We start from the raw sequence: 23,289 nt of genomic DNA, 5'->3' as shown, positions 1-23,289 counted from the left end.
ACAGCCTTCGTAAAATTAGAGGGAACGGTACTCTTTACCTAGAACGGCGCCCGTCGCGGGCATCGCGGGTACATTTATGCCTGCCCGCGACGCGACCGACGCGATGCCCGCGATTTTCCCATTGAAAACCATGTTAAACCTGAAAAATCGCGTCGGTCGCGTCGCGGCCGGCCATAAACGTACCCGCGATGCCCGCGACGCGATGCTCCCGATTTCCCATAGGAAGCAATGTTAAAAGCCGCGATGGACCCGATTTTAGTGTTAAATGCCTCAAATCCACCCGATTTGGCCATAGGAATCAATGTTAAATGGGCTACAGAGCCCATTAACCCTTAAATGTCCCCCCAAATTTTTAACGCCACCCCACGATCAACGCCAACCCGAAGCGTGGCGAGCGCAGCGAGCCCGCGAGGGGCGGCGGTACGCGTCCTCCGACCTTTTCATGCCCTACTATCCACGTCGGCGTGGTGTGAGAATAGAATAGTGTGGCGAGCGCAGCGAGCCCCGCGAGGGGACGCGGATACCTTCACAGGTAAGCGCGTCCCCTCGCGGGCTTCACAGGTGTCCGTGGCCACGCGGACACCTGTGAAGCCCGCGAGGGGACGCGTATAACTGTGAAGGTATCCGCGTCCCCTCGCGGGGCTCGCTGCGCTCGCCACGCTTCGGGCTCGGTGGCACGCTGCGCTCGCCACACTATTCTATTCTCAACTCCACGCCGACGTGGATAGTAGGGCATGAAAAGGTCGTAGGACGCGTACCGCCGCCCCTCGCGGGCTCGCTGCGCTCGCCACGCTTCGGGTTGGCGTGGATCGTGGGGTGGCGTACAAAAATTGGGGGGACATTTAAGGGTTAATTGGGGCTATTTGGGCTCTGTAGCCCATTTAACATTGATTCCTATGTGAAAATCGCGGGCATTGAGGCATTTAACGCTAAAATCGCGGTCAATCAGGCTTTTTAACATTGTTCTCTATGGGAAAATCGCGGTAATCGCGGGTACCCGATTTTGATGTACCCGCGATTTACCCGCGATGCCCGCGATTTTACCCGCGATGCCCGCGATTTCAATCGTGGGCGCCGTTCTAGGTAAAGAGTACCGAGGGAACATTGGCAGTGTTAGGTATGTAGTTACAGGTCAGTAACGGGGGGGGGGCAGTGTTAGGTACGTAGGTACAGGTCAGTAATTGGGGGGCAGTGTTAGGTATGTAGTTACAGGTCAGTAATTGGGGGCAGTGTTAGGTATGTAGTTACAGGTCAGTAATTGGGGGGCAGTGTTAGGTATGTAGTTACAGGTCAGTAATTGGGGGGCAGTGTTAGGTATGTAGTTACAGGTCAGTAATTGGGGGGCAGTGTTAGGTACGTAGGTACAGGTCAGTAATGGGGGGGCATGTCATATGTAGATAAGTAAAGAAAGCCAGGCACCATTAGCCATATCAGCTACATAGTTACCTACTCAGTTTATATTGTTGTACGTAGGTAGTACATTTGGTATTTGTGTAGTTTCACGGCACCACGCTATCTAAAATCAACTACATGCCAACGTGGATAGTGGGGGTATGAACTATCCACGTTGGCATGGAGTTAAGTTACTTTATTTTAGATAGTTTGGTGAGCGTACCCAACCCGGAAGTAGCACGGCGCCGTGAAACTACACAAGAACCGCACATTTTTAAATAATAATTGTAAAACATAGCACACACTGCCCCAAGCAGAAGGAAATTACCTTTTTAATATCCGTATACAGTGTTGCAGAGTCCAGAGTGGGATAAGATACCAGAGATTTGCTGACAAATATGGGATATTGTGCTTTCTTGGGGCTCTGCAGCAAAGAGAAGGAAATGGTTAGAATAATCACGGAGAACGCATATTGCAGGTTCCCAGCTCTGGGCTGGATTCCGATTTGTGCGCCAATGCCTACAGAGCTGCGAAACACCTGCCAAGAAACACACAGGAGCCAAAAACGCAACATCTCAGCAGCTGCGCACACATTCGCAACCTCAGAACGATGCGGATAACAGACGCCCCAAATGAGTCTATGGTCTCACAAAATGGCCTTGGGAGGTGGCACCATGGTGTCTGCGCAGCCTAAAATGGGCGCAATGCACCTGCGTTTGTGACACAACCCAAAAGTGGCCCACCAAAGCTGACCTTTCATGTCAATCACTCTGCTTCTGAGCTGCATCGCAAACGTACAATGGTGTGTGTGCAGTGTGTACATACAGTATCGGCATTGTGTACAAATCTGAGTCTAGCCCTATGACATAGAAGTCTGTTTGTACAAGGGGTCGAGCGTTTTTAAGATCAGGTTTTTGCTATATTTTATATTATAAACCAAATGATAAAACAAGTTCTTAATAGCTGAACAGTTAAACGGAATCACAGGAAATCAAAGCACCGTGGAGAATCTATTATAGTAAGCAACAGTCCAGGTACGAACCAAAGACACCCCTCAGCTCAGTACATACTCTGGTGCAGGGGTTGTAACGTGACATTTTCCCATCAGCCACTGCTCAGCTGAGTTGTTTTTTGCTTAAATTTACCACAGAACTTGGGTCCTTTTTGTTTTTGGAGCCAGCTTCCCGACGTTCTATGTGACCAGACAAAGTGCCTATTTCTGTGGCAAGTAAGGATTGTGTCCCAGTCAATAGGGTGAATTCAATTGGCCGTGATAAAGAGGTAACTTCCTCTAATCTGATATGGCCAAACAATTACTGTGAAACGCAGCTTATCGCGGGTATAAGCATTCCCATGATTCATCCTATTTTTTTTTTCAAATTCACGAACACGGTATATTTGCGCTACTAGAGAAATAAAAAAAAAGTTGGAAAAATGATAAAACGCAAAAGTCTTTTGGCAATAGGCAGGCTTAAATTACATTGGGGTATATAAACATTTCTAAGTGCCTTATTAGTCATTCAGGGGAGTGACCGGATTCTGAAATTTTTCCCTTAACATAGGGATTTCCCCCAAACTTATCTCCTGCTCAGAGGTGAAGCAAAATTCATAGTAAATCCGATGGGGAATTATCGCTGGTAATTTATCGCAAAAAAACTGAAAAGGAACCAATCAGGAATCGCAATAAAATCTCAGTTGAAGTCTAGGATATCAAGGATAATGGAATCCCCCCCATGTAGTGAAACAGATCTAGCACTTAGTTTGTACAGTTGGGGTGGGCCTGAATGGGCAGGTAGTGTGATTTCCCCCACACACTGGGTGACATTTAATTGGATGAGAGATTCAGAAAGTGAGAGATTTGGTAAGGAATCTCCAGGTTATTTAAAGCGGCAATCATTTACACTGCAAAACCAGTTTGATTTTGCAGTGTAAATGATTGCTGCTTTTAAAAAACTGGAGATTTCTCACCAAATCTCTCACTTTCTGAATCTCTCATCCTATTACATTTCACCCATTGGGGCAGATGTATTAAGCCTGGCGAAGAGATAAACTGGAAGGAGAGAATGCACCAGCCAATCAACTTCCAGCTGTGATATTTCTAACACAGCTGATTGGCTGGTGCGTTATCTCCTTCCACTTTATCTTCACTTTTTCTCCAGTTTATCTCTTCGCCAGGCTTAATACATCTGCCCCATTATATTTTATACACAATAATACAGGCAAACCTACCTTTCCAAAGTCTTCGGATAAGCATTCTTCAGGCGTTGGGTTTAAGAACTGCATAAGTCTAAAATGTAAAAAGTAAATGGACTCATCCAATAGCCAGTAAGTTCTACAGTATATGCTGCACAGTGGCCATTGTAATCCATCAAACACAACAGAGCTGATAGAATGATAGTAAGATGGAATTATGTTCGTTTATGTCAACAGTTATTTTATATATTATAATTTTGTATAAGATTTAGACCTAAGAGCTAAAATGTATTTTGTAATAAAAAATGTTTATATGCTTCCTTTTCTGCGCATCCCCTGGGGGACACTGGGGTATACAGTCAACAAAGATTTAACACTAAACGTCAGATCTCCTCTCCCTCTACTTTGTGCCACTAGGAAACTCAAATAATCACACAACACAACACAAAAGTAAATCAGAGACAAAGTGTTACAATATTAAAACCTAACAATGTAGAACACAATCTAAACCAACAGTACATAAGAAGGAGAGGAGAAACACTGTGCTAATAATATATATCTGCAGGTAAATTGGAATGGAGATTGCCACAAAAAAAACAGAAGCCACAAAACAATGAGATTTATGTCTTACCTGTTAAATCTCTTTATTCAAGAACATCAGGGGCCACATGCTTAACAGTGGGTAGTGAAGTGTGGAGCGAGCATTCCAGCACCAGAAAGGTTAAACTTCTTCCTGTCTTCCAAGCAGCCAGGCTCCTCCCCTCCTCGACCCCGCCTTCAGACCAGGAAGCTCAGTTTTTAACAAAGCCAAGGCAGGAGACAAGGAAGAGAAGCACCATACAGGAACACATTCCGAACACAGGTTAGTACCCTCAACAGACGAACTAGCTTAATAAACTGTTAATATAACTAACATAACTAAAGCAGGCGCTGCAGGGAGGAATCCCTGTGGCCCCTGACGTCCTCGTAGAAATAGATTTACCAGGTAAGACATAAACCTTGTTTTATGCTTCGGGACACGTCAGCGGCCACAGGCTTAACAGTGGGACGTCCTAAGGGAGCCACCTAAGGGTGGGGACGCACCTGTGCCGTAGCCAGTATGCTCTGGCCAAAAGCCGAGAAACCAGGAGGGAGGCATCCAAGTATGTCTGCTTGAGAACAGATCGAAGTCAGTGGGCAATTGTCCGCTTAGTAGCAGGCCAACCTCTCCTTTGAAAAAGAAGTGGTAAAACCAGCGCTGGCTATGTTTCTCAAATAATTTGAACACTTTAGATGATGGCTTCTTCAAAAAAGTACAATTATTTATTACACACATAAAAACAAAGAATAAATGAAAAAATATAAAATAGCCTATATATGTGAATAAAAAACAGAATTGACTGCCTCTAGAAACACTGGCACTAGGACTGTTAATTGGGATAATTCTCCTATATCACGGATGCAGATTCAATTAAGAAATTGGGTACTCTTTACCTAGAACGGCGCCCACGATTGAAATCGCGGGATCGCGGGTAAAATCGCGGCAATCGCGGTAATCGCGGGTAAATCGCGGGTACATCAAAATCGGGTACCCGCGATTACCGCGATTTTCCCATAGGGAACAATGTTAAAAAGGCAGATTGACCGCGATTTTAGCGTTAAATGCCTCAATGCCCGCGATTTTTACATAGGAAACAATGTTAAATGGTCCACAGAGCCCTAATAGTCCCCCTGAATTGTTAAATGGCCCCCACAATTTTTAACGCCACCCCACGATCAACGTGAACCCGAAGCGTGGCGAGCGCAGCGAGCCCGCGAGGGGCGGCGGTACGCGTCCTACGACCTTTTCATGCCCTACTATCCACGTCGGCGTGGAGTTGAGAATAGAATAGTGTGGCGAGCGCAGCGAGCCACCGAGCCCGAAGCGTGGCGAGCGCAGCGAGCCCCGCGAGGGGACGCGGATACCTTCACAGGTAAACGCGTCCCTTCGCGGGCTTCACAGGTGTCCGCGTCGCCACGGACACCTGTGAAGCCCGCGAGGGGACGCGTTTACCTGTGAAGGTATCCGCGTCCCCTCGCGGGGCTCGCTGCGCTCGCCACGCTTCGGGCTCGGTGGCTCGCTGCGCTCGCCACACTATTCTATTCTCAACTCCACGCCGACGTGGATAGTAGGGCATGAAAAGGTCGTAGGACGCGTACCGCCGCCGCTCGCCACGCTTCGGGTTCACGTTGATCGTGGGGTGGCGTTAAAAATTTTGGGGGCCATTTAAGACTTCAGGGGGACTATTTGGGCTCTGTGGCCCATTTAACATTGTTTCCTATGTCAAAATCGCGGTCATTGAGGCATTTAACGGTAAAATCGCGGTCAATCTGCCTTTTAACATTGTTCCCTATGGGAAATCGCGGGCATCGCGTCGCGGGCATCGCGGGTACATTTATGGCCGGCCGCGACGCGACCGACGCGATTTTTCAGGTTTAACATGGTTTTCAATGGGAAAATCGCGGGCATCGCGTCGGTCGCGTCGCGGGTAGCCATAAATGTACCCGCGATGCCCGCGACGGGCGCCGTTCTAGGTAAAGAGTACCAGAAATTGTACTTTCAATGCAGCAGATTATATATTACCAGGTGGCCGTAGAAGTCTCCAGTGTGGATTGCTGTGTCCACAGAGGTTTGTTGGGTTGTATCCGGTAAACCTGGGTGATGGATTTAGATGATAAAATAGAATATTACCAGGTACCTGCAAGGATTCCGGGTGTGGAGAGCATTGACCACAATGATGATTGCAGGAATAATCAAGGTGCCTTGGTAAAGGAACACTTATGTTGCTGGTGGTCAGGTCCTTGGAGTGTGAAAGGAACCATATGAATGTCCAAAGAAAAGGAGAATCCGCAATCATCAGGAGAAGGTTTTTTTGGAAAAACAGTCCTCCGGGAGTGTGGTGTCGGTTTAGGAGCTCCTGATGAAGCAGGGAGACACAACCTAGAGAAACACGTTGAGCTGATGCTCTAAAACAGACAACACACTCTCAATTCGTTTTATTCAAATTAATTGAGAAACATGGCCAGCTCTGGTTTTACCACTTCTTTTTTACTCTGTTTATTATCAAATGGACTGTCAATCCATATAAACCAGCAGCAGTTAGCAGCGCACCTTACATTCGTTTTTTTTCCTCTCCTTTGAAACTCAGAGTGCAAAGAGAAAAACGGATTTCCAAAAAACCTTAGTGGGGCACACATAGATGCACGGACCACATCTAGGGAAGACTGCTCAGGAGAGGCATCCGGCCATCGAAAGGCAGGGACCACCATCCCCTGGTTGACACGAAATGCAGATACCACCTCTGGGAAGTGAGAAGGAATGGTGCAAAGAACCGCCCGGTACAGATGAAAAACCAGGAAAGGTGACCGACAGGACAGGGCTGACAGGTCAAACACCCTCCAGGCCGAAGAAACGCCAACAGAAAACGGTTTTTCAGGTAAGCCAACAAAGTTCCACCGAACGTAATGGCTCAAACAGTGGGGCCTGAAGAGCCCCAAATATCAGGAAAAGATCCCACTGAGCAACTGGGGGAACAAAGGGAGGTTGGATACAGAGGATGCCTTGCACGATAGTGCGGCCACCCTGCAGCAATGCTAACTTCCTGCGGAAAAGGATGGACAAGGCCGAAACCAGTAGTTTTCAAAGAGAAGAAGCGCAATCCAGTCTCACAACCCTTCTGTAAGAATGAAGAGTCCTGGCCAAGAATAAGTCCTGGGATGGAAACGGCAGGAGCAGCACCAGGAAAGGTAAGCCCACCCATTGCGGTGGGAAACACCAGCCGAAAAAGGTTTGTGGGCCTTGAGCAGAGTTGAGATGACCCTTGAACCTTGAGTTAAAGCCTTTGGCTCTTAACAGGAAGGTCTCAATGGCCACCCCGTGAAAGGCCTTTCGGGGTTGGATGTAGACATGGAACCCCCGAGTGAGAGTGGGGAGAAATATGAAGAAGCATGAGCAAAAGTCCATGAGGCTGTCAGTGCGTGTATCATGCAGGCCCCCCGAGTCTCAAGATCTGGATCCGTACCAGGTAACCTGGTGGTTGTGGCGTGATGACATTGCGCTAACCTCTGGTCTGCCCCAATGGTACACTAGCATCTGGAACACTTCAAGATGGAAAGCCCATTTGCTGACTTCCAGAGTCGGACGGCCAGGAAATCTGCTTCCCCATAGAGTATCCCTGGAGAAAAAATATTAAAAAAAAAAAAAAAAAAAAAAAACGCTGAGAAAGCAGGAGCCTCCTCCGCCCCATGAAGGATGCGAGAAGCCTCTGCCATGGCAGCCCAGTGGCGAGTGCCCCCCCTGATGGTCATTTTAAGCCAAAGTTGAAGCATTGTCCGGCTGGACCTGCACAGGGCAATCTTAGAGCCAGTGTGGAGGCTGGTATGTGTGGGAAGAAGAGTCAACTGGTGAATTCAAAACGGTCTCCCCCCTGTGAGGTTGTGGTCTGGAAGCCACCAGGATAGGGAGATCCGTATGGCCGGTTTATACGGTAATCAAACCTTAGTGTGGGATCCTGACCACTTGGTGAGGAACTCTCGTTGTGGAGGACGAACTGCATACCCATGTCGATGGTCAATAACATCAAGCCCAGTACCCTCATGCAGGCATGAATGGACACTTGCCTGAGGGAGAAGAGACATCGTACACAGGACTGCAAAGTCCTGCGACATACCTCAGGAAGGTAGGTTCATAGATGAACAGTATCCAACTGGGTCCCAAGATGGATGATCGACTGCTCCTACCAGGATCAACAGGATGCCCAGATACGGTTGTAGTATCCGGATACCCTGATTGCGAAGCCTGCTGCTCAATGCTGCCCTGACTTTAGTATACATCCGAGGTGCTGTTGATAGGCCGAAGGGCAGGGCCTGGAACTGAAATGGACGGTCCCGTACTGAAAACTGTAGACACTGACGGTGTTCTTATGGGGATATGCAGGTACGCATTCTGGATGTCAAGGGATAGCATGTAGACCCCTGGTTGTAAACCAGAACTATGGATGGCAAGGTCTCCATCCTAAAAACTTTGAAACCCGGGGGAATTTGTTGAGACGTTTTAAGTTGAGGATGGGACAGAAGACCCGTTGGGTTTCCGGACCAGGAAGTGGCTGGCAAAGAAACCCGAGCCTCCGTCAAGGGACCAGAACTATGACACCTGACAACAGTAGCTTCTGGATAGCCTGCTTCAGAGCTCTGCGCTTTTCAAAGTCCCTTGGAGGACTTGTGGAAGGAAACGAGCTTAGTGGCGACGCCGAAAGGTTAGGGAGTAGCCTCGGGAGACCACATCCCGAACCCACACGCCCTTTGTGGTCGGATCCCCCAGGAGGAGCGACACCCCCCCCCCCCCCTCCCATCAAGCAGAGGGTTTGTCCTCTGGTTTAGAGTCTGTCGACCGGTGGCCCTGGGACGCTTGTTGAAGGATTTGGCAATCAGGTTCTGAGTTGAGTTCTTGCAAAGAATGTCCTCTACCCCTGACCTGGAAACAAATAGACTGAAAGGCAGCACAGGGACGTGGCGTAGGAGTGATGTAGAAAAGCTGCTTTAGAAGTGGTTACAGTAGCCACAATTTTATTCAGTTCAGTCCCCAATGAGAGTGAACCTTAAAAGAAGTGCTGCTAGGGTTATCTTAGATGTCAGGATCAGCATTCCAAGAGCGTAGCCCCTTCTGTATCCATTCCACCAGGGCCAACGCTACCCACACAGATGCCAGGACCGGCCTGGCCACCTGTTGTAGGAAGTTCTGCCACTTCCTACCTGCTGGGATGCAGTCGGGATAGGGAGCGAAGAGGATCACACAAGCTTTGCGACATGTGTGACTACCCTGGGAGTCCTTTGCCCAAGGACTCTATACTCCTGAGGGAGGGGGTAAAGGGAGGTGAACCTTCTAGGAATTGCAAACTTTCCAATAGGTAACACCAAGGCCCCTGTAAGGGAATCGTCCAAGTCCTTAGAGTTGGGGGAACACGGACAGGATCAGTTTAGGACGTTTAAACGTAGGTCAGAAAATCGTGGTGGTTCAGCTGGGTCCTGTAAATTCAGTACCACTTTTACCTCCATGAGTAAAGCCCCCTATCAATGCGTGACGAGGCATCCCCCTTGGTCCTCGGCAGGCTCCTGGTCAGTTACTAGTTCATCAGTCTCACCCTGTAATGTTTTACGGAGGGGGGATTCAACACCAAGGATAAGGATGGCCTTACAGGCTGCAGGGGCGGTGCAGATGAGAGCTTATCTACTAGCTGCGCCATCACCTGAGTAAAAGGTGCCCACACACTAGAACGATTTTTTGGCCGATTGTCCGATTTTCGATAAATCAGCCGATATATTGTACAATATTTACCGATAATCGATCGAAAATCGGCCGATATGCGCTCCCGTGGATCTTTAGCTGAATCTTCTGATCTTACGTGCTGCACAAAAGATCAGAAGATTTAACAAAAGATCCATAGGAACGCACACAGAATCTTAAGAAAAATCTTTGGTAAAGATGTGCGCTTGCCTGAAATCTTTGGTCCAGGGCGGACCAAAGATTTGAAGGCTAATTTATGCGCACATCTTAAGATCGCAGATCTTTCTAGTGTGTGGGCACCTTAAGGAACGTGGACCAAGCAGGCTGTAGCAGTGGACGTCACTCGCGCATTGTAACAGCTTGCGCATAAGCCGTCCTGTACTAATCATGGGGGATAGGCCAACCGTCCAGAATGTGCTAGAGTCACAATGACTGGTACACCTGGAAGACCTTGCAGTGTTATCGCACTGAACAGGCAGCTAAGGGTGCACAGTTAACACAATATACTTCCAATAGGCAGTGATAGTGTTAAAACAGTATACAGCAAGCATGTACAAGGCATACATTGCAGTGAAATAGATAGGCAGCCTATTTGGTACAGCAACACAGTATACTTCTGACAGGCAGTGCTAAAGCAATACACTGAGGGGAGCCTACTCCCCCTGCTAACAAATGACCACCAGGGAAGATGATCACATGCGGTGTTGGTAAAATGGCAGGGATCTGGCGGCCTCGATTCCTGGCACCGCTGCTCACAACCATTATCCCCGGTGGTCCAGTGGGACGGGAGGCGAACAAGCCGGCCACTTGCTAGCGCAGTCCGGCGGTCTTCCCCCACCAGACTACTACAGCCGCTACGTGGTGCGCGTGCCCCTGGGGGTGGGGCGCATTACCTTGTCCTGTCTCCGGTGCCCGGTCACGGCTGTGGCCTCATGAGTGCCCAGGGCCAGCTGCGGTCATGCATCCGCAAGTGGTGTGCAGCTGCCGGGCCCGGTGATGGAGCAGCAGCGCGGGTGTCTAATAGCCCCCCAGCACTGCTGCCCTGTTACTATCAGCCATTGTAAAAATAGAAAAAAAAAAATAAAGATTAAGGCTGCATAAAGCAGCCCCTCTCTAAGGTGCATGTTAGCTCCTGCCCAGCACTGAAAACACTGAGTGGCCTGGATTGGAGGCGGGGTAGAGGAGAGGAGCCTAGCTGCCCTGGGAGGCAGCAAGAAGTTTAACCTTTCTGGTGCTGGAATGCTCGCTCCACACTCCACTACCCACTGTTAAAGCCTGTGGCCCCTGACGTGTCCTGACGAAGAAAAAGCAATACAGAAAAACGTAACTTGCCATCCCAGCCAACACAAATAAACCCATATCTAGAGTTTCGCCATGGCTACCATATTCTGTGAAGAGCCTTGTGGGTCGTGTGACGCGTCCCTGTCCAACAGCAGCACAGACTCAGCCTAGCCATTTAATCAGCTCAGTAGATACTAATGCCATGCCTTGGCCAGAGTCTCCGGGGTAAAGAAACCACCGCACAGATGAGACTTCTAGAGGTAAGCAACTAAGCAGACTTAGGGACCCTTTGGCATTGTATCATGTACGAAATCATCCCATCACAGCCTGGTGCAAATAGAGGGGCACGGGCCTGAGAATACCAACCTAACAGGTAAAAATGCAGCAGCCTCGGTCTTCTTACCCAGAAGACCCGGCACATCCACTAGTGACCTAGGAAATAAATATGGGGTTGCAGTGCCACCAGGTAGTATAGTCTAAGATTGAGGGGGATTAATCTGCCTAAGACATTAGACTTGGATAAAGTGCCTATTATGGTCTTTACCGACGTCCCCTGTGTAAGTTACATTGTAGTTAAGACCTTGGTTTTAGTGAGTAAGCCTGGCATATACAGAAGCTTCCCTGTGGACCACATGCCCGTGGGTACAGTGATGAGAGTTGGCAGTCTACACACCGGAGGAGAACATCAGCAAGTCACCCCTTTCATCAAGCACCCCACCCTACTGCAAAATCAGACGTTACATCCTCCACCCAGTCCCTAACCGGAGGGCACCGCAGGCAAAGACCACGGCGGCTGAAATCCTAGCCCCAATATGCCCATCCCCCAGAGTCAAATCTTCCAGGTGTTCCGATGTGACCCGGATACTGGGCTAATTATGATCAACCAAACCTCCAATCTAACTATATGACCTACATCTTTTATACCTGGGGATAGGTGTGAATTGGACATAGGGCTCAAAGGGAAGATTCCCAGTGGGTGGATGTATATCTTAGTTTTGTGAAATGGCCACGTCCAGTTCCCAATCCACCCGTGCCTGGAGCACAGGCTATTGGGGCAGAGCTGGATGTACCCTAGATTTGGCACATTTAGCATATGTGCATTTTCTGTTGGTGCAACTTTTTTTTTTATATCTGCGACTTGTAAAATGGGGCATTTTCAATGGGGACCGGATTCTGAAAAAACTTGCGGTGCTGTATATTTTTATTTTAGAAATTCAAAAACAGGTTTACTACACACTGTGTTTGTACAGTCTTGATTTATTATGCTTCAAGAAAAATAAAAATTGTGGTTAAAAAACAAAACAAAAAAAAACAAAACAGGTTTACTTATTAAGGTCTTGTTTCTCCCGGCATTCTTCTGTCAATGTCGTTCTGCCGTCACTGCACAGACTAGAGAGAACGTGTAGCATTAATAATATGTGCTATTCATAACACACAGCACTACAGAGACACAGTTCTGGGAAGGAACACTGAGCAAGGAGGACATGTACTACCTAAAACAACATAGTAACAGTTTATAAACTCACTCCTAGAACAACTTTGTGGCTGGACTGAAACTAAAGTTATATAGGATGATGAAATGCTACGTAACATTGAGAATTGTACAACTTCAGACCAATATACAGTCAGGTCCATAAATATTGGGACACGGACACAATTCTCATATTTTGGGCTCTATACACCAAATAAAATTGCCTGAAACACTTCAGAATTCATCCTGCTGCTTTTGTCAGCAGTCACATTATCAATAAATACAAGAGAACCAGTTCCACTGGCAGCCATACATGCCCAAGCCAGGACACTACCACCACCGTGCTTCACTGATGAGGTGGTATGTTTTGGATCATGAGCAGTTCCTTTCCTTCTCCATAGTCTTCTCTCCCCATCACTCTGGTACAAGTTGATGTTTGTAGGATGTTGTTCCAGAACTGTTCAGGCTTGTTTAGATGTTGTGTGGCTATCTCTAATCCGCTCTTGCTGTTTTTTTGAGGCTCACCAATGGTTTACATCTTGTGGTGAACCCTCCTATATTCACTTTTTGTGAAGTCTTCTCTTGATTGTTGACTGACACATATACACCTACCTCCAGGAGAGTGCTCTTGATCTGGCCAACTGTTGTGAAGGGGTTTTCTTCACCAGGGAAGTAATTCTTCTGTCATCCACCACAGTTGTTCGCAGTGATCTTCTGGGTCTTTTGGTGTTGCTGAGCTCTCCAGAATGTTCTTTATTTTTAAGAATGCTCCAAACAGTTGATTTTGCCACACTTAATGTTTTTGCTATCTCTCTGATGGGTTTCTTATGATTGTTTAGCCTAATGATGGCTTGCTTCACTGATAGTGACAGCTCCTTGGATCTCATACTGAGAGTCGACAGCAACAGATTTCAAATGCAAATGTCACACCTGTCCAGTCCTTTTACCTGTTTAATGGATGATGACATAATGGGGAAATAGCCTACACCTGTCCATGAAATAGCTTTAGAGTCGATTGTCCCAATACTTTTTGTCCCTTAAAAAGTGGGAGGGCACATATAGAAACCGTTGTAATTCCTACACCGTTCACCTGATTTGGATGTGAATACCCTCAAATTAAAGCTGAAAGTCTACAGTTAGAGCACATCTTGTTTTGTTCATTTCAAATCCATTGCGTTGGTGTATAGAGCCCAAAATATGAGAAGCGTGTTGATGTCCCAATATTTATGGACCCGACTGTACAGATGGAGCTGGGCTCGTCTTTGCAGGGGATGGTGACGCCAGCCGCCATCCCCCGACACCCGTATCTGCGAAAGGGGACGCGCGCACACGAGATGCGCGCGCGTCCCCTTTCGCATGGTTCCCCCAGGTCCCCGCCGGCTTGTCGGCGGTCACGCCAGGGTCCCGTCGCCCGAAACCTGAGAGTCAGATGGAGAGCCGGGCTGCTGGCGGATCGCCAGCGGTGACAGTCTGGCGATTCGCCAGCAAGAGGGAGCCCGGCTCCATCTGTATATGAATAATAAAGGCCCTCCACAAACAGAAGAGGGAGATCACCTCTAACAGAGTGAGGACACAAGTGTGTCACACAACCTTTATAAAAAAAATGAAGAAGATAAAAGGATGGGGGGGGGGGGGGGGGGGGGGTTTGGGAGATAGTCTCCTAATGATAGGAGCCAGGGGGTGACGCATGCATCAGAAAACCTGTGAGGCTCAGGACTGGGCAACTTGGTCATAGTTCAGGGCTAGTCAGACTTCTCCCCATCATCGCCTTTTATGTCCATGCAGCACCTGTTCTGCACAAGCGACACAGGGCGCAGAGCGTCTGCGGAAGCAGCAGTGATAGCAACTCCAACCGCACCATAGGGCCCGATGTATCAAGCTTCAAAAAGTGAGAAAGTGGAGAGTGATAAACTACCAATAAGCTCCTATGTCATTTTGTAGGCTGGGTTAAAAAAAATGACAGGTAGGAGCTGATTGGCTGCTTGTTTATCACTTTTTGAAGCTTGAACAGGTGTTAAAAAGGAGACAGGAATACTGTAAGAATGTTTGTATCTGGAGAGAAATAGGGGGGGGGGGGGGGGGGAGTATTCAATCTTAGCCACCATTTCCGCAGGGGGAAAAAGCGACCCTGCCTATTCAATGCTGCCGTTTCTGACCGCATTAAAATGCAGATTCTGACAAAAGAGATGCGACTTTAAAACAAGTTCGGATTGGTTCTGTCGGAAACGGCGGCGGATTGTCGAATCCACACCCGTTTTTCAACAATCCGCATCCGTTTTTGCCGACTCGCCCACTTCCCGTCACTCAATAGCGGGCTGTCAAGTTAGAGTCATCTAGGCGAAAACGGTCCAGGATGTTCCGACAGTCGGAATCCGGGATTGAATACCGCCCATAATGTTGCGTGGGTCATGGCCGCCCATAGTGTCCCATGACTGACCGTGCAAGAGCCGGGGCAGCTGAGGTACACCAGAGTACGAGGATCACCTGATCGTAGCAACGTGCGAGAGACTTGTGTACCCTCCTGTATGATGTATATAAAGCATTCTTAGTGTCCTCTTACCTACATAAAAGTAGTCATGTATAACATTACAGAGCCTTACTCGCTGTGGTTATTACACTAACCAGCACTTTATTCCCTGATAAAATGTGTGTGGGGATATAATTATATATATATATATATATATATATATATATATATATATATATATATATATATATATATATATATATATATATATATATATATACATACATATACACACACACACACGGTACATAAACAAGTATATACACTCCTACTTTCAAGATTCCTCACGTGCTGCTCACTTCCTCTCCCCCTCAGACTCTCCACCTTTCTACCAAACTATAAACAGGCTCTCAAAACCCACTTCTTCCCCCACACACAGCCAACTCTCCTCCTAACCCACTGTTACATGCTCGCTTCTACCCCTCTCTGTGTCCCCCCGGTCTGTCTGACCCTCCCCTTTATAAATGTACGTTCTTCAAAAGGCAAATCTCCAATTCCTGCATATTTCAACCATTGTCGTCATATTTCAGGGATAGACAACCTGTGGCTCTCCAGTTGTTGTGAAACTACAAGTCCCGGCATGCCTTGCCACAGTTTTGCTATTGGAGAATGCAAAAACTAGGGCAAGGCATGCTGGGTAGTATAGTTTCACAACAGCTGGAGTGCCACAGGTTGCCCATGACTGGTATACTCTGTAACTGAGCGCTGCAGATCCCTTGTGGCGCTATATCAAAAAAGGAAAATAATAACAATAACTACAAATGGCTAATACCTGATTTTGGCAGAACATTTCTCGCTGATCTCTGTAGAGGATGAGGAAAGAAATAAAACACAGATTAGTACAGTCCTGAATTTTACTAAAGATTCTAAAATGATAAAAGCACACTGTCCTACCGCCAGAGAGTCTCCGTCTGTGGTCTATAGCGCCCCAGGCAGGCCATATTAGCCCAGGAGCACAGAAGCTGGCCTCAGTATCTGGAGATTGCAGCTCTTCTAGCACCGGTGGACCAGAGGTCTCCTCAATGTGAGCCCTAGAGTATAAATGTCATTAATAAGAACCTTTGCACCTCACGTCCTTTGTTGCATTTGACAAACTCTTGGCCAAGTTGGATCTGCGTCACGTGTGGTGCACCAGCTCCCCGTCCGTCAAACATGCACATTTCTAGCGTCCATAATTCCTATTCTGTAACATACTCGTCAGCCCCATTGCATGGTCAAACATGGCTCTGCTTATCTGGTTGTGTGGTACGGCCCACGTTAATATTCCCCCTAGGCCTTAGAGATTTCCAGATTAGTCACTGTCATTCCTGAGGCCACCAGTGCCTTGGCTGAGGCCATCAACTCAGAGGACAATTCGATTTTACATACCAGCATTCCATTATGCTTCATATGTGTACATGATGCAAGTCTCTCGCCCCTGTCCTAACAGGAGTGCCAGCAGCATCTATGCTGTCCCTTCCAAGCAGTCAGGATATCCATGGTTTATATATACCAGCTTTTACAAGGGGATACACACAATATCCTGGCAGTCAGAAAATTACTGGTCAAAAGAACGAACCTGGATCCCAATAAGGAGAATCCCGATAGGGACTCCTTTAGGAACCTAACCCTCTCTCCCCCTACCCCTCCCTTGAAGTAGCCTAATCACCCCCCCCCCCCCCACCACCTGACCCTAACCCTCCCTTCAGCCTAACCCTAAGCCTCTCAAGCAGCCTAACCCTAAGCCTCCCCAGCAGCCTAACCCTAAGCCTCCCCAGTGAATGGTTACAAAGGGTGATCTGATGCTGCATCCCCGGGCGCAGCAGCAGATCACACAAACATGCAGAAGGTCACCTCCTGCAAAATTAGAATATTTTTATACAAAAGTATCAGGAAACAAGTACGCAGCACGGGAATAGCGCCAGGCTTTTTTCACCACACAACTGACTAGGGATAGCTATATGAGAACACATCTGTAAGCGGAGGTCGGTTCTGCTTATCTATGAATACATAAACTCCGTACCTAATCCCGGTGCCAGGATTCTCTGGAACCTCTGTGTAAATAAAGAAAAAGTGAATAAATAAGACAGAATAGATATAAAAAGGCAGCCAATGTGTAAGCAGGGGAGAAGAGACTGTCCTACCCGCCGTCAGCCTTGATCCATGATCTGTGATGCTTGTTAAGGGACCAGGGCTAGATGCCGCTTCATCTTGACCGGGTGATGGTTGAAGCTTTTTGCCCAATGGAAATGCTCCATTCTCCCATGCTAAGAACGGAGGTGCCGCTTGGTCTGCTGGAAGCGACAGGTTTCTACTTGGGAATCCTGAAGGCGGAGCTTCTTCATTGTGTTTAGGGACAGCACTCTCCTCATGGGGACTCCTCCAAAATAAAATAAAATAAAAAAAACTACCACCATATATCAGCACAACTTAATAGGGATAGAAAACATCACAAAGGGCAAAAGGGATGGTAATACATTCTACATTCGGATTGGGCTACAGGCCGGTGTTACTAGTGGGGTATCACACACTTTCCCTTTGCCATCATTGTGTTAACCTTGATGATGACCTACAAGCCCAGGTTGCCTGCAAGGTTGCAGATGGTAGGAAAAATTGCTACAAAAAGATTTAGACACCGTCACACAGAGGAAAATACATTCAGGGCAATAATCAATGACCACAAATGCTCAACACCCAACCCCAACAGTGGGGAACAGAGTCCGGTTCTAAAGCCAGACACTTGGTCGGAGGTAAAGGGAAGGCAGGACACCAAGTCTCTACTATAGCAAAGGCAGGCGCTGTGCTGACATAGTGTAAGTCACCCTCCTAAAACTGGCATACTACCATGACTTGTGTTGGTATGACCTACAGGAGCCAGTCTTATCTTGTTCCTGCTCAGGTGTCGTATAGTCACCACTCATTTCTGGTCCCCAATGCCACCTTTGAAAAAAAAAAAAAAATAGCTTTGCCAATAAACAGAACAGATAGACAATGTCCTTACCTCGTCTCCTGACCAGTCTTCTCAGCAGCCCCTGAAAGAAACATTCAGATTGGTCAGTATGCTGTAATGCACTCCTGCTGGAGAGGTCTATCCCATCACGAATTAATTACATCTACAATCATCCTGTGGGAAGCGGTCCTTACAGAGATAGGTCTCTGGGGCCAAACATTCTATTTTAGAAAACCAAAACATGTCTAGTCTCAAATAGGGATTGCCCGCTATGCCCCATCAGCACTGCCAATCACTAGCTAGTTACTGAGGGCTGACAGACCTGTCTCCTGTGCCGCACCTTTGGCAATTCCTGGTGCATGCTCAAGAAAGCTCCAAGACGGGAAGAGGAACCCAGCTTGAGGGCTCTCTGCTGTGGACACGTGACTTGGTACAGGCTGAGGCTGTCCTTTGGCCGGGGGCAGCAATGCAGGTCTGTTTTGTAGTCCTGATGAAGGAAGCTCTTGTGCCAAGGTAACAGCTGCTTTCCCGTTTTCCATCTCTTTAGCAGAACTTTCCTCAGCGTAGCGTGCAAACCTTTTTACCACAAGGTCATCATTAGCGCAAACCTTTCACAGAAACAAACAAAAAAAAAGGATGCACAAATTCACTGTTCATGCTATTGGCTTTCATAAGTTGAATAGTAAAACTTTATTGAATATTGTCAAATATAAATCCTATTACCACAGAATCTTTCATAGTAAGGTAAAGGTAAACGCTTATGCAGTCGTCTTCCGTAGAGCATAGCTGCGCTTCCACCTTGGTGGACTCTAGAAAGAAAGGAACATTTGTGAGCCAAAGTTAAGTCACATTCCCTCGGAACCAAGTTCCAGTCACAGCTACTTCCCATCACCGCTCTATCCCAGTGACACACATCTGCCACAAGCGTCTCCTGACCACTTTCAGGAGGATCCCCCCAACTGGGGACAGAATACTGGGGAGGACTTAGGACCTTCAACTTCATGTTTAGAGGGTCATCACATAACATGAAGGACGTTCTAACAGAACATACACACAATCAGTTTCACCATTTTGTATGTGACCACATTGCACTACATATATAATGGCACAATGCAGGCGACAGGTTTGTATAATGGGACCGATTCAGGATTGCTCATAGCGATTCCGAATTCAGCCCCAGCCCTGATGGCTGACTGTATGCACATGTACAAACCTCGACAGCGAACAGCTTTCACGAGTTACACATTTGCCGGTTCATTCGCTGTGGTGAATGGACATCTCAGGGGGCGGACACAGGGCCGGACCAGGGGAACTCCCAGCGTTTTATGGGCATCCCTGGACGTTCCCCTGGGTAGGTGGTTGGGCCGATGCCTGACGGGCGCCCCCGTCAGACATCGGGCCGTCCCGTCTTTGTTCTAGCGCTCGTAAAAAAAAAAGTCAGTTAACACAGACTTATTTGCCAAGGCAGGAGAAATGATTTGATGGCCGCCGACCATTGAATGATTTCTCCTGCATCATGTGTCCTTGTACACATCCCCTGGCATATTACCGAGGGGATTCGGCCATGGTGGGGGCATCTGGCTCTTGCTAAGCTGCAAGCGGTGTAGAGTCAGCAGCAATATTTCAGTTTACCATTCAACAGTTGCTGAAAGTGATGGATGGCGGAAGTGTCCCAGTTCTTGGCCAATCTAAAAAATAATAAATACAAAAAAATTATATTAACACTGTGGGGTAAATGTAATGTAGTGTTCCCTCTAGGAATGAGGGTGGGCAGGGCGCCGCTGCACGGGGGCAGCGCAAGGGGGGCGGACCGGGCCCGCCGATGTCACAGTTGTGGGCGGGTCCCGGGCAGCCAACGTCACAATAGGGGCCTGCCCGGGCTGCAACGTCATGAAAGGGGGCGGGCCCAGTTGCCGCCGTCACTAAATGGGGCGGGCCCGGACCCGCCAAAGTTACCGTGCTGCCGGGGAAGTGCTGGGAATCTAAGGCGGCGCTGCGCTTCCCCATGCACACAGCCAGGGCAGGCACCAGGCTGTTTTAGCGGGGCGCTGCTACAGTAGCAGGGCAGGGATCATTTTGCCCTGTAAAAAAAAAACGGGCAGGGCGCAGCGCCCCGCTAAAAAAGCCTAGCGGGAACACTATAATGGGGTCTGAGTTGGGGGAGGTGCAGACTTTTAAAGCAGCAATCAACTACAAGGCAAAACTACCCAAAATATAGGCCACAAGACCTGCACCACCGCCAACTCTGTCCCTATTACACTCATTCCCGTAAAATTTTAAGTATCTGGTCACATCCGATCTTTCCTATTTATCCTGGGTGTTCCTTGTAGAACAAGGAAAGACTAAAAGATCTTAATACAGTATGTATACTTTGGAGCAGAGAAAGGAAAGGGGGGACATGATAGAAACTGTCTAATATATAAAGGGCTTTAACAAGGTACAGGTGGGAGACATTTTTCACAGGAAGAGGAGCAACAGAACACGAGGACATGCACTGAAACTAGAGGGAGGAAGATTCATGGGAAATGTGAGGAAGAATTACTTCACAGAAAGAGTAGTAGATAAGTGGAATAGCCTCAGAGGTGGTAGAGGCAAATACAGTAGTACAATGTAAACATGCTTGGGATAGGCATATTGATATCCTTACAAAAAAAAAATTAGGATCAAATATGGTTTGAGGTAAAAAAGACTAGATGGGACAAGTGGTTCTTATCTGCTGTCAAATTCTATGTTTCTATGAAGGCGGCTCCTGCTGCAGTGGTAACAGGCAGAGGAATGGGAACGGTGTAGTCGCCATTTAGCATACATATTTCTATAAAACTTTATAAATTAATAATTTGACAATTGTTTAATGAATTAATGAGGGGGGGGGGGGGAGAACAATCTAAAACGAAAATATTTAACAATAAAATATGGGGATGGGGGGGGGGGGGGGGGGGGGGGGAAGAAAGGAGCTTTCACCACCTATATAGAATTATCCCATCACCCTTGTAGACATAGGTCCCTTTGTAGCATGTATTACCGCACACTGTAGTCTGGATGTCCCTGTAGCATTAGCAGCCATAGCTGCTGCATTTCACCAGGCTTCCATTATTACATTACTCGTTATGGCTTTACAATGCATTTACAGAACCACAAGCACCGGCTAACTACACTAATTTGACTCACCGAAAGTCCGCCTTGTTCTCATACACGTTGAAGTGCAGCGATATCGGCTGAATCTGGTGTAACTTGAACTTCCTTGCTCGGATCGGAACCTTTTCAAACTCCTTCAGAGGGAACCGTATGCTACAATCACAGCGCAACAGAGGAGATCAGCATGATGGCGGGAAGAGGGTCACATTAGTACAAATGATGTCACGTAGTACAGTCTATGAGAGAAGGCGTCATAGATTTTGACAGCTGCTGACTGACTTGCTAAAGGCGTAATTAGCGCAAGTACACATTCTTTTTTAGATATTTTTGGGGGACACTACTATAAATGTCCCCTGGAGGAGGGTACACTCAGCGCAACTTTGGAAACGGACCCCCATGCACTGTAACACTTTGGAAATTTGAACGTGGTATCTGCCTAGCTTGGTCTGGTCCTGGATCACAGGTAGCGAGCGCCAAATTGGTGGTCCTCCTAAGGAACCAAAAGTACTACCAAGGTCTGGCCAAGTACCGAAGCGCACATGCTCTCTCTCTCTATATCTATGATCTGTTAATTACCTGGTCCTTCAACCGCTCTTGTCTAGATAAAATGTTCCCCTTTAGCAAATTACAAAAATACTGAATAGAGGAGGCAGAGAACCTCTGACCGCTTCATCTCATCTACAGCAGAAGACGTTGACTTTGAAGAACGCGTAAACAGATTAAAAAATTGCTTTTGTCGCGCCAAATTAATTTTTTTTTATGTGACTAGCGGCTCTGATACTGGGAGAAAACCTTCTAGCGGCTCTCGCTTCATGCCGGGATCCCGCGCGGCGACTTACGGTTTCGGTGATCATACTTCCGGCTACTGTTCTCCACTTGATTCGGCTTACGGGCTTTTAAGTCTGCTCCCAGCAAAGCCGGCAAGCCGAATCAAGTGATGAACAGTAGCCGGAAGTACGATTGGCGAAACCAGAAGTCGCCACACGTGATCCTGGCCTGAAGTAAGGGAAAGTTAGCGCTCCACACATGCAGGTATCTCCGACCTGCCTCCAAATCTTGAAAAGGACTTTGCAATTGGTCTCGAAAGAGCTTAAACATTTTCAGTCAATCTGACATTTTAGAATATATTTATTGTTTGGTATTGCATACTATTACTTCTTTCTTTCTATATCATTTTACCCCCTTTCTCCTAGCGCTTTGATTTTTCATAGCTTTAAAGAATGCGTAGACAAAGACGAGGGGCGAATGTGGCGTTGTTAGTGCGGGATGCGGACCGAACTCTCGAGTTTTTAAAGGGACGGTCAAGCAAGGCATGGTTTTACCTTTTAAATGATTGCCCCTCAAATAAATAAATAAAAAATACGAGTTTGGTCGGTATGCTGCACAGCTGGCGGATTCCAACAGTGTTACATCCTATCCATGGAGTCAGTGAACCTGGGCAATGTAACATAGCCTAGATCAGATGGACTAACTTGATGACAAGTATACAAGGCACCATTTCTCCCCGTACCAGAGAAGAAGAAGAAGAAGAAGAAGGACTCCCTGGGTGATCTGAATGATTCATCTTAATCCTAAATAAAGGCCTTTTCACTGAGGGTGAGAAAACTCATTGTTTTTTTTTTTAACTTCAATCATTTTTATTGAAAATTGTTCTACATTAAAAACTCATTGTTTTTATCACACATGGGTTAAACCCATGCATGTCCAAACTATGGCCCTCAAGCTGTTGTGAAACTATACGTCCCAGAATGCATGGCCACAGTTTTGCGCTGGAACTATGGCAAGGCATGCTGGGGTGTGTCATTTCACAACAGCTGGAGGGCCACAGTTTGGACATTGCTGGGTTAAACTAACTATGGCGTCTATCTTCATCCCCCCGGTCCCTCTATTGGCCATCTGCCTCTGACCTTGGCTTCCAAAGAATTCTAGGAAGTAACCTAAAGATGCTCTTACGAATTGCCTCAGAATAAACATTTACACACACTTCCTATATATTTCAGGTAAAAATACGCAAATATTTAATAAAATAATCTTGCACAAGCATATGACATTACAGGGCA

At 47.3% G+C, this 23,289-nt stretch overlaps 1 protein-coding gene across 8 annotated transcripts in view; it reads right to left on the bottom strand.

The window, feature by feature from the left end:
* Positions 1–23,289, bottom strand: part of TDRD12 (tudor domain containing 12) — a 122,161-nt gene that overhangs the window by 67,106 nt on the left and 31,766 nt on the right. For 5 of the 8 annotated variants that reach the window (XM_083145850.1, XM_083145855.1, XM_083145854.1 and 2 more), the window contains 12 exons: positions 21,263–21,382; positions 19,727–19,782; positions 18,818–18,903; positions 18,417–18,702; positions 18,146–18,176; positions 17,289–17,524; positions 17,168–17,198; positions 16,060–16,196; positions 15,938–15,968; positions 12,494–12,556; positions 3,622–3,679; positions 1,721–1,816 (listed from right to left, as the gene is read on the bottom strand). In XM_083145850.1, the coding sequence (XP_083001976.1) occupies positions 1,721–1,816; positions 3,622–3,679; positions 12,494–12,556; positions 15,938–15,968; positions 16,060–16,196; positions 17,168–17,198; positions 17,289–17,524; positions 18,146–18,176; positions 18,417–18,702; positions 18,818–18,903; positions 19,727–19,782; positions 21,263–21,382 (1,231 nt within the window). The remainder of the gene's footprint in view (positions 1–1,720; positions 1,817–3,621; positions 3,680–12,493; positions 12,557–15,937; positions 15,969–16,059; positions 16,197–17,167; positions 17,199–17,288; positions 17,525–18,145; positions 18,177–18,416; positions 18,703–18,817; positions 18,904–19,726; positions 19,783–21,262; positions 21,383–23,289) is intronic. The other 3 variants (XM_083145851.1, XM_083145852.1, XM_083145853.1) reach the window with 3 other exon arrangements.

The sequence above is a fragment of the Crinia signifera genome, chromosome 6 (assembly GCF_055691185.1).
Source record: "Crinia signifera chromosome 6, ASM5569118v1, whole genome shotgun sequence".
Taxonomy (NCBI): domain Eukaryota; kingdom Metazoa; phylum Chordata; class Amphibia; order Anura; family Myobatrachidae; genus Crinia; species Crinia signifera.
Note: the sequence above shows the minus strand (reverse complement) of the source record. Positions and strands in the feature narration are given on the sequence as shown.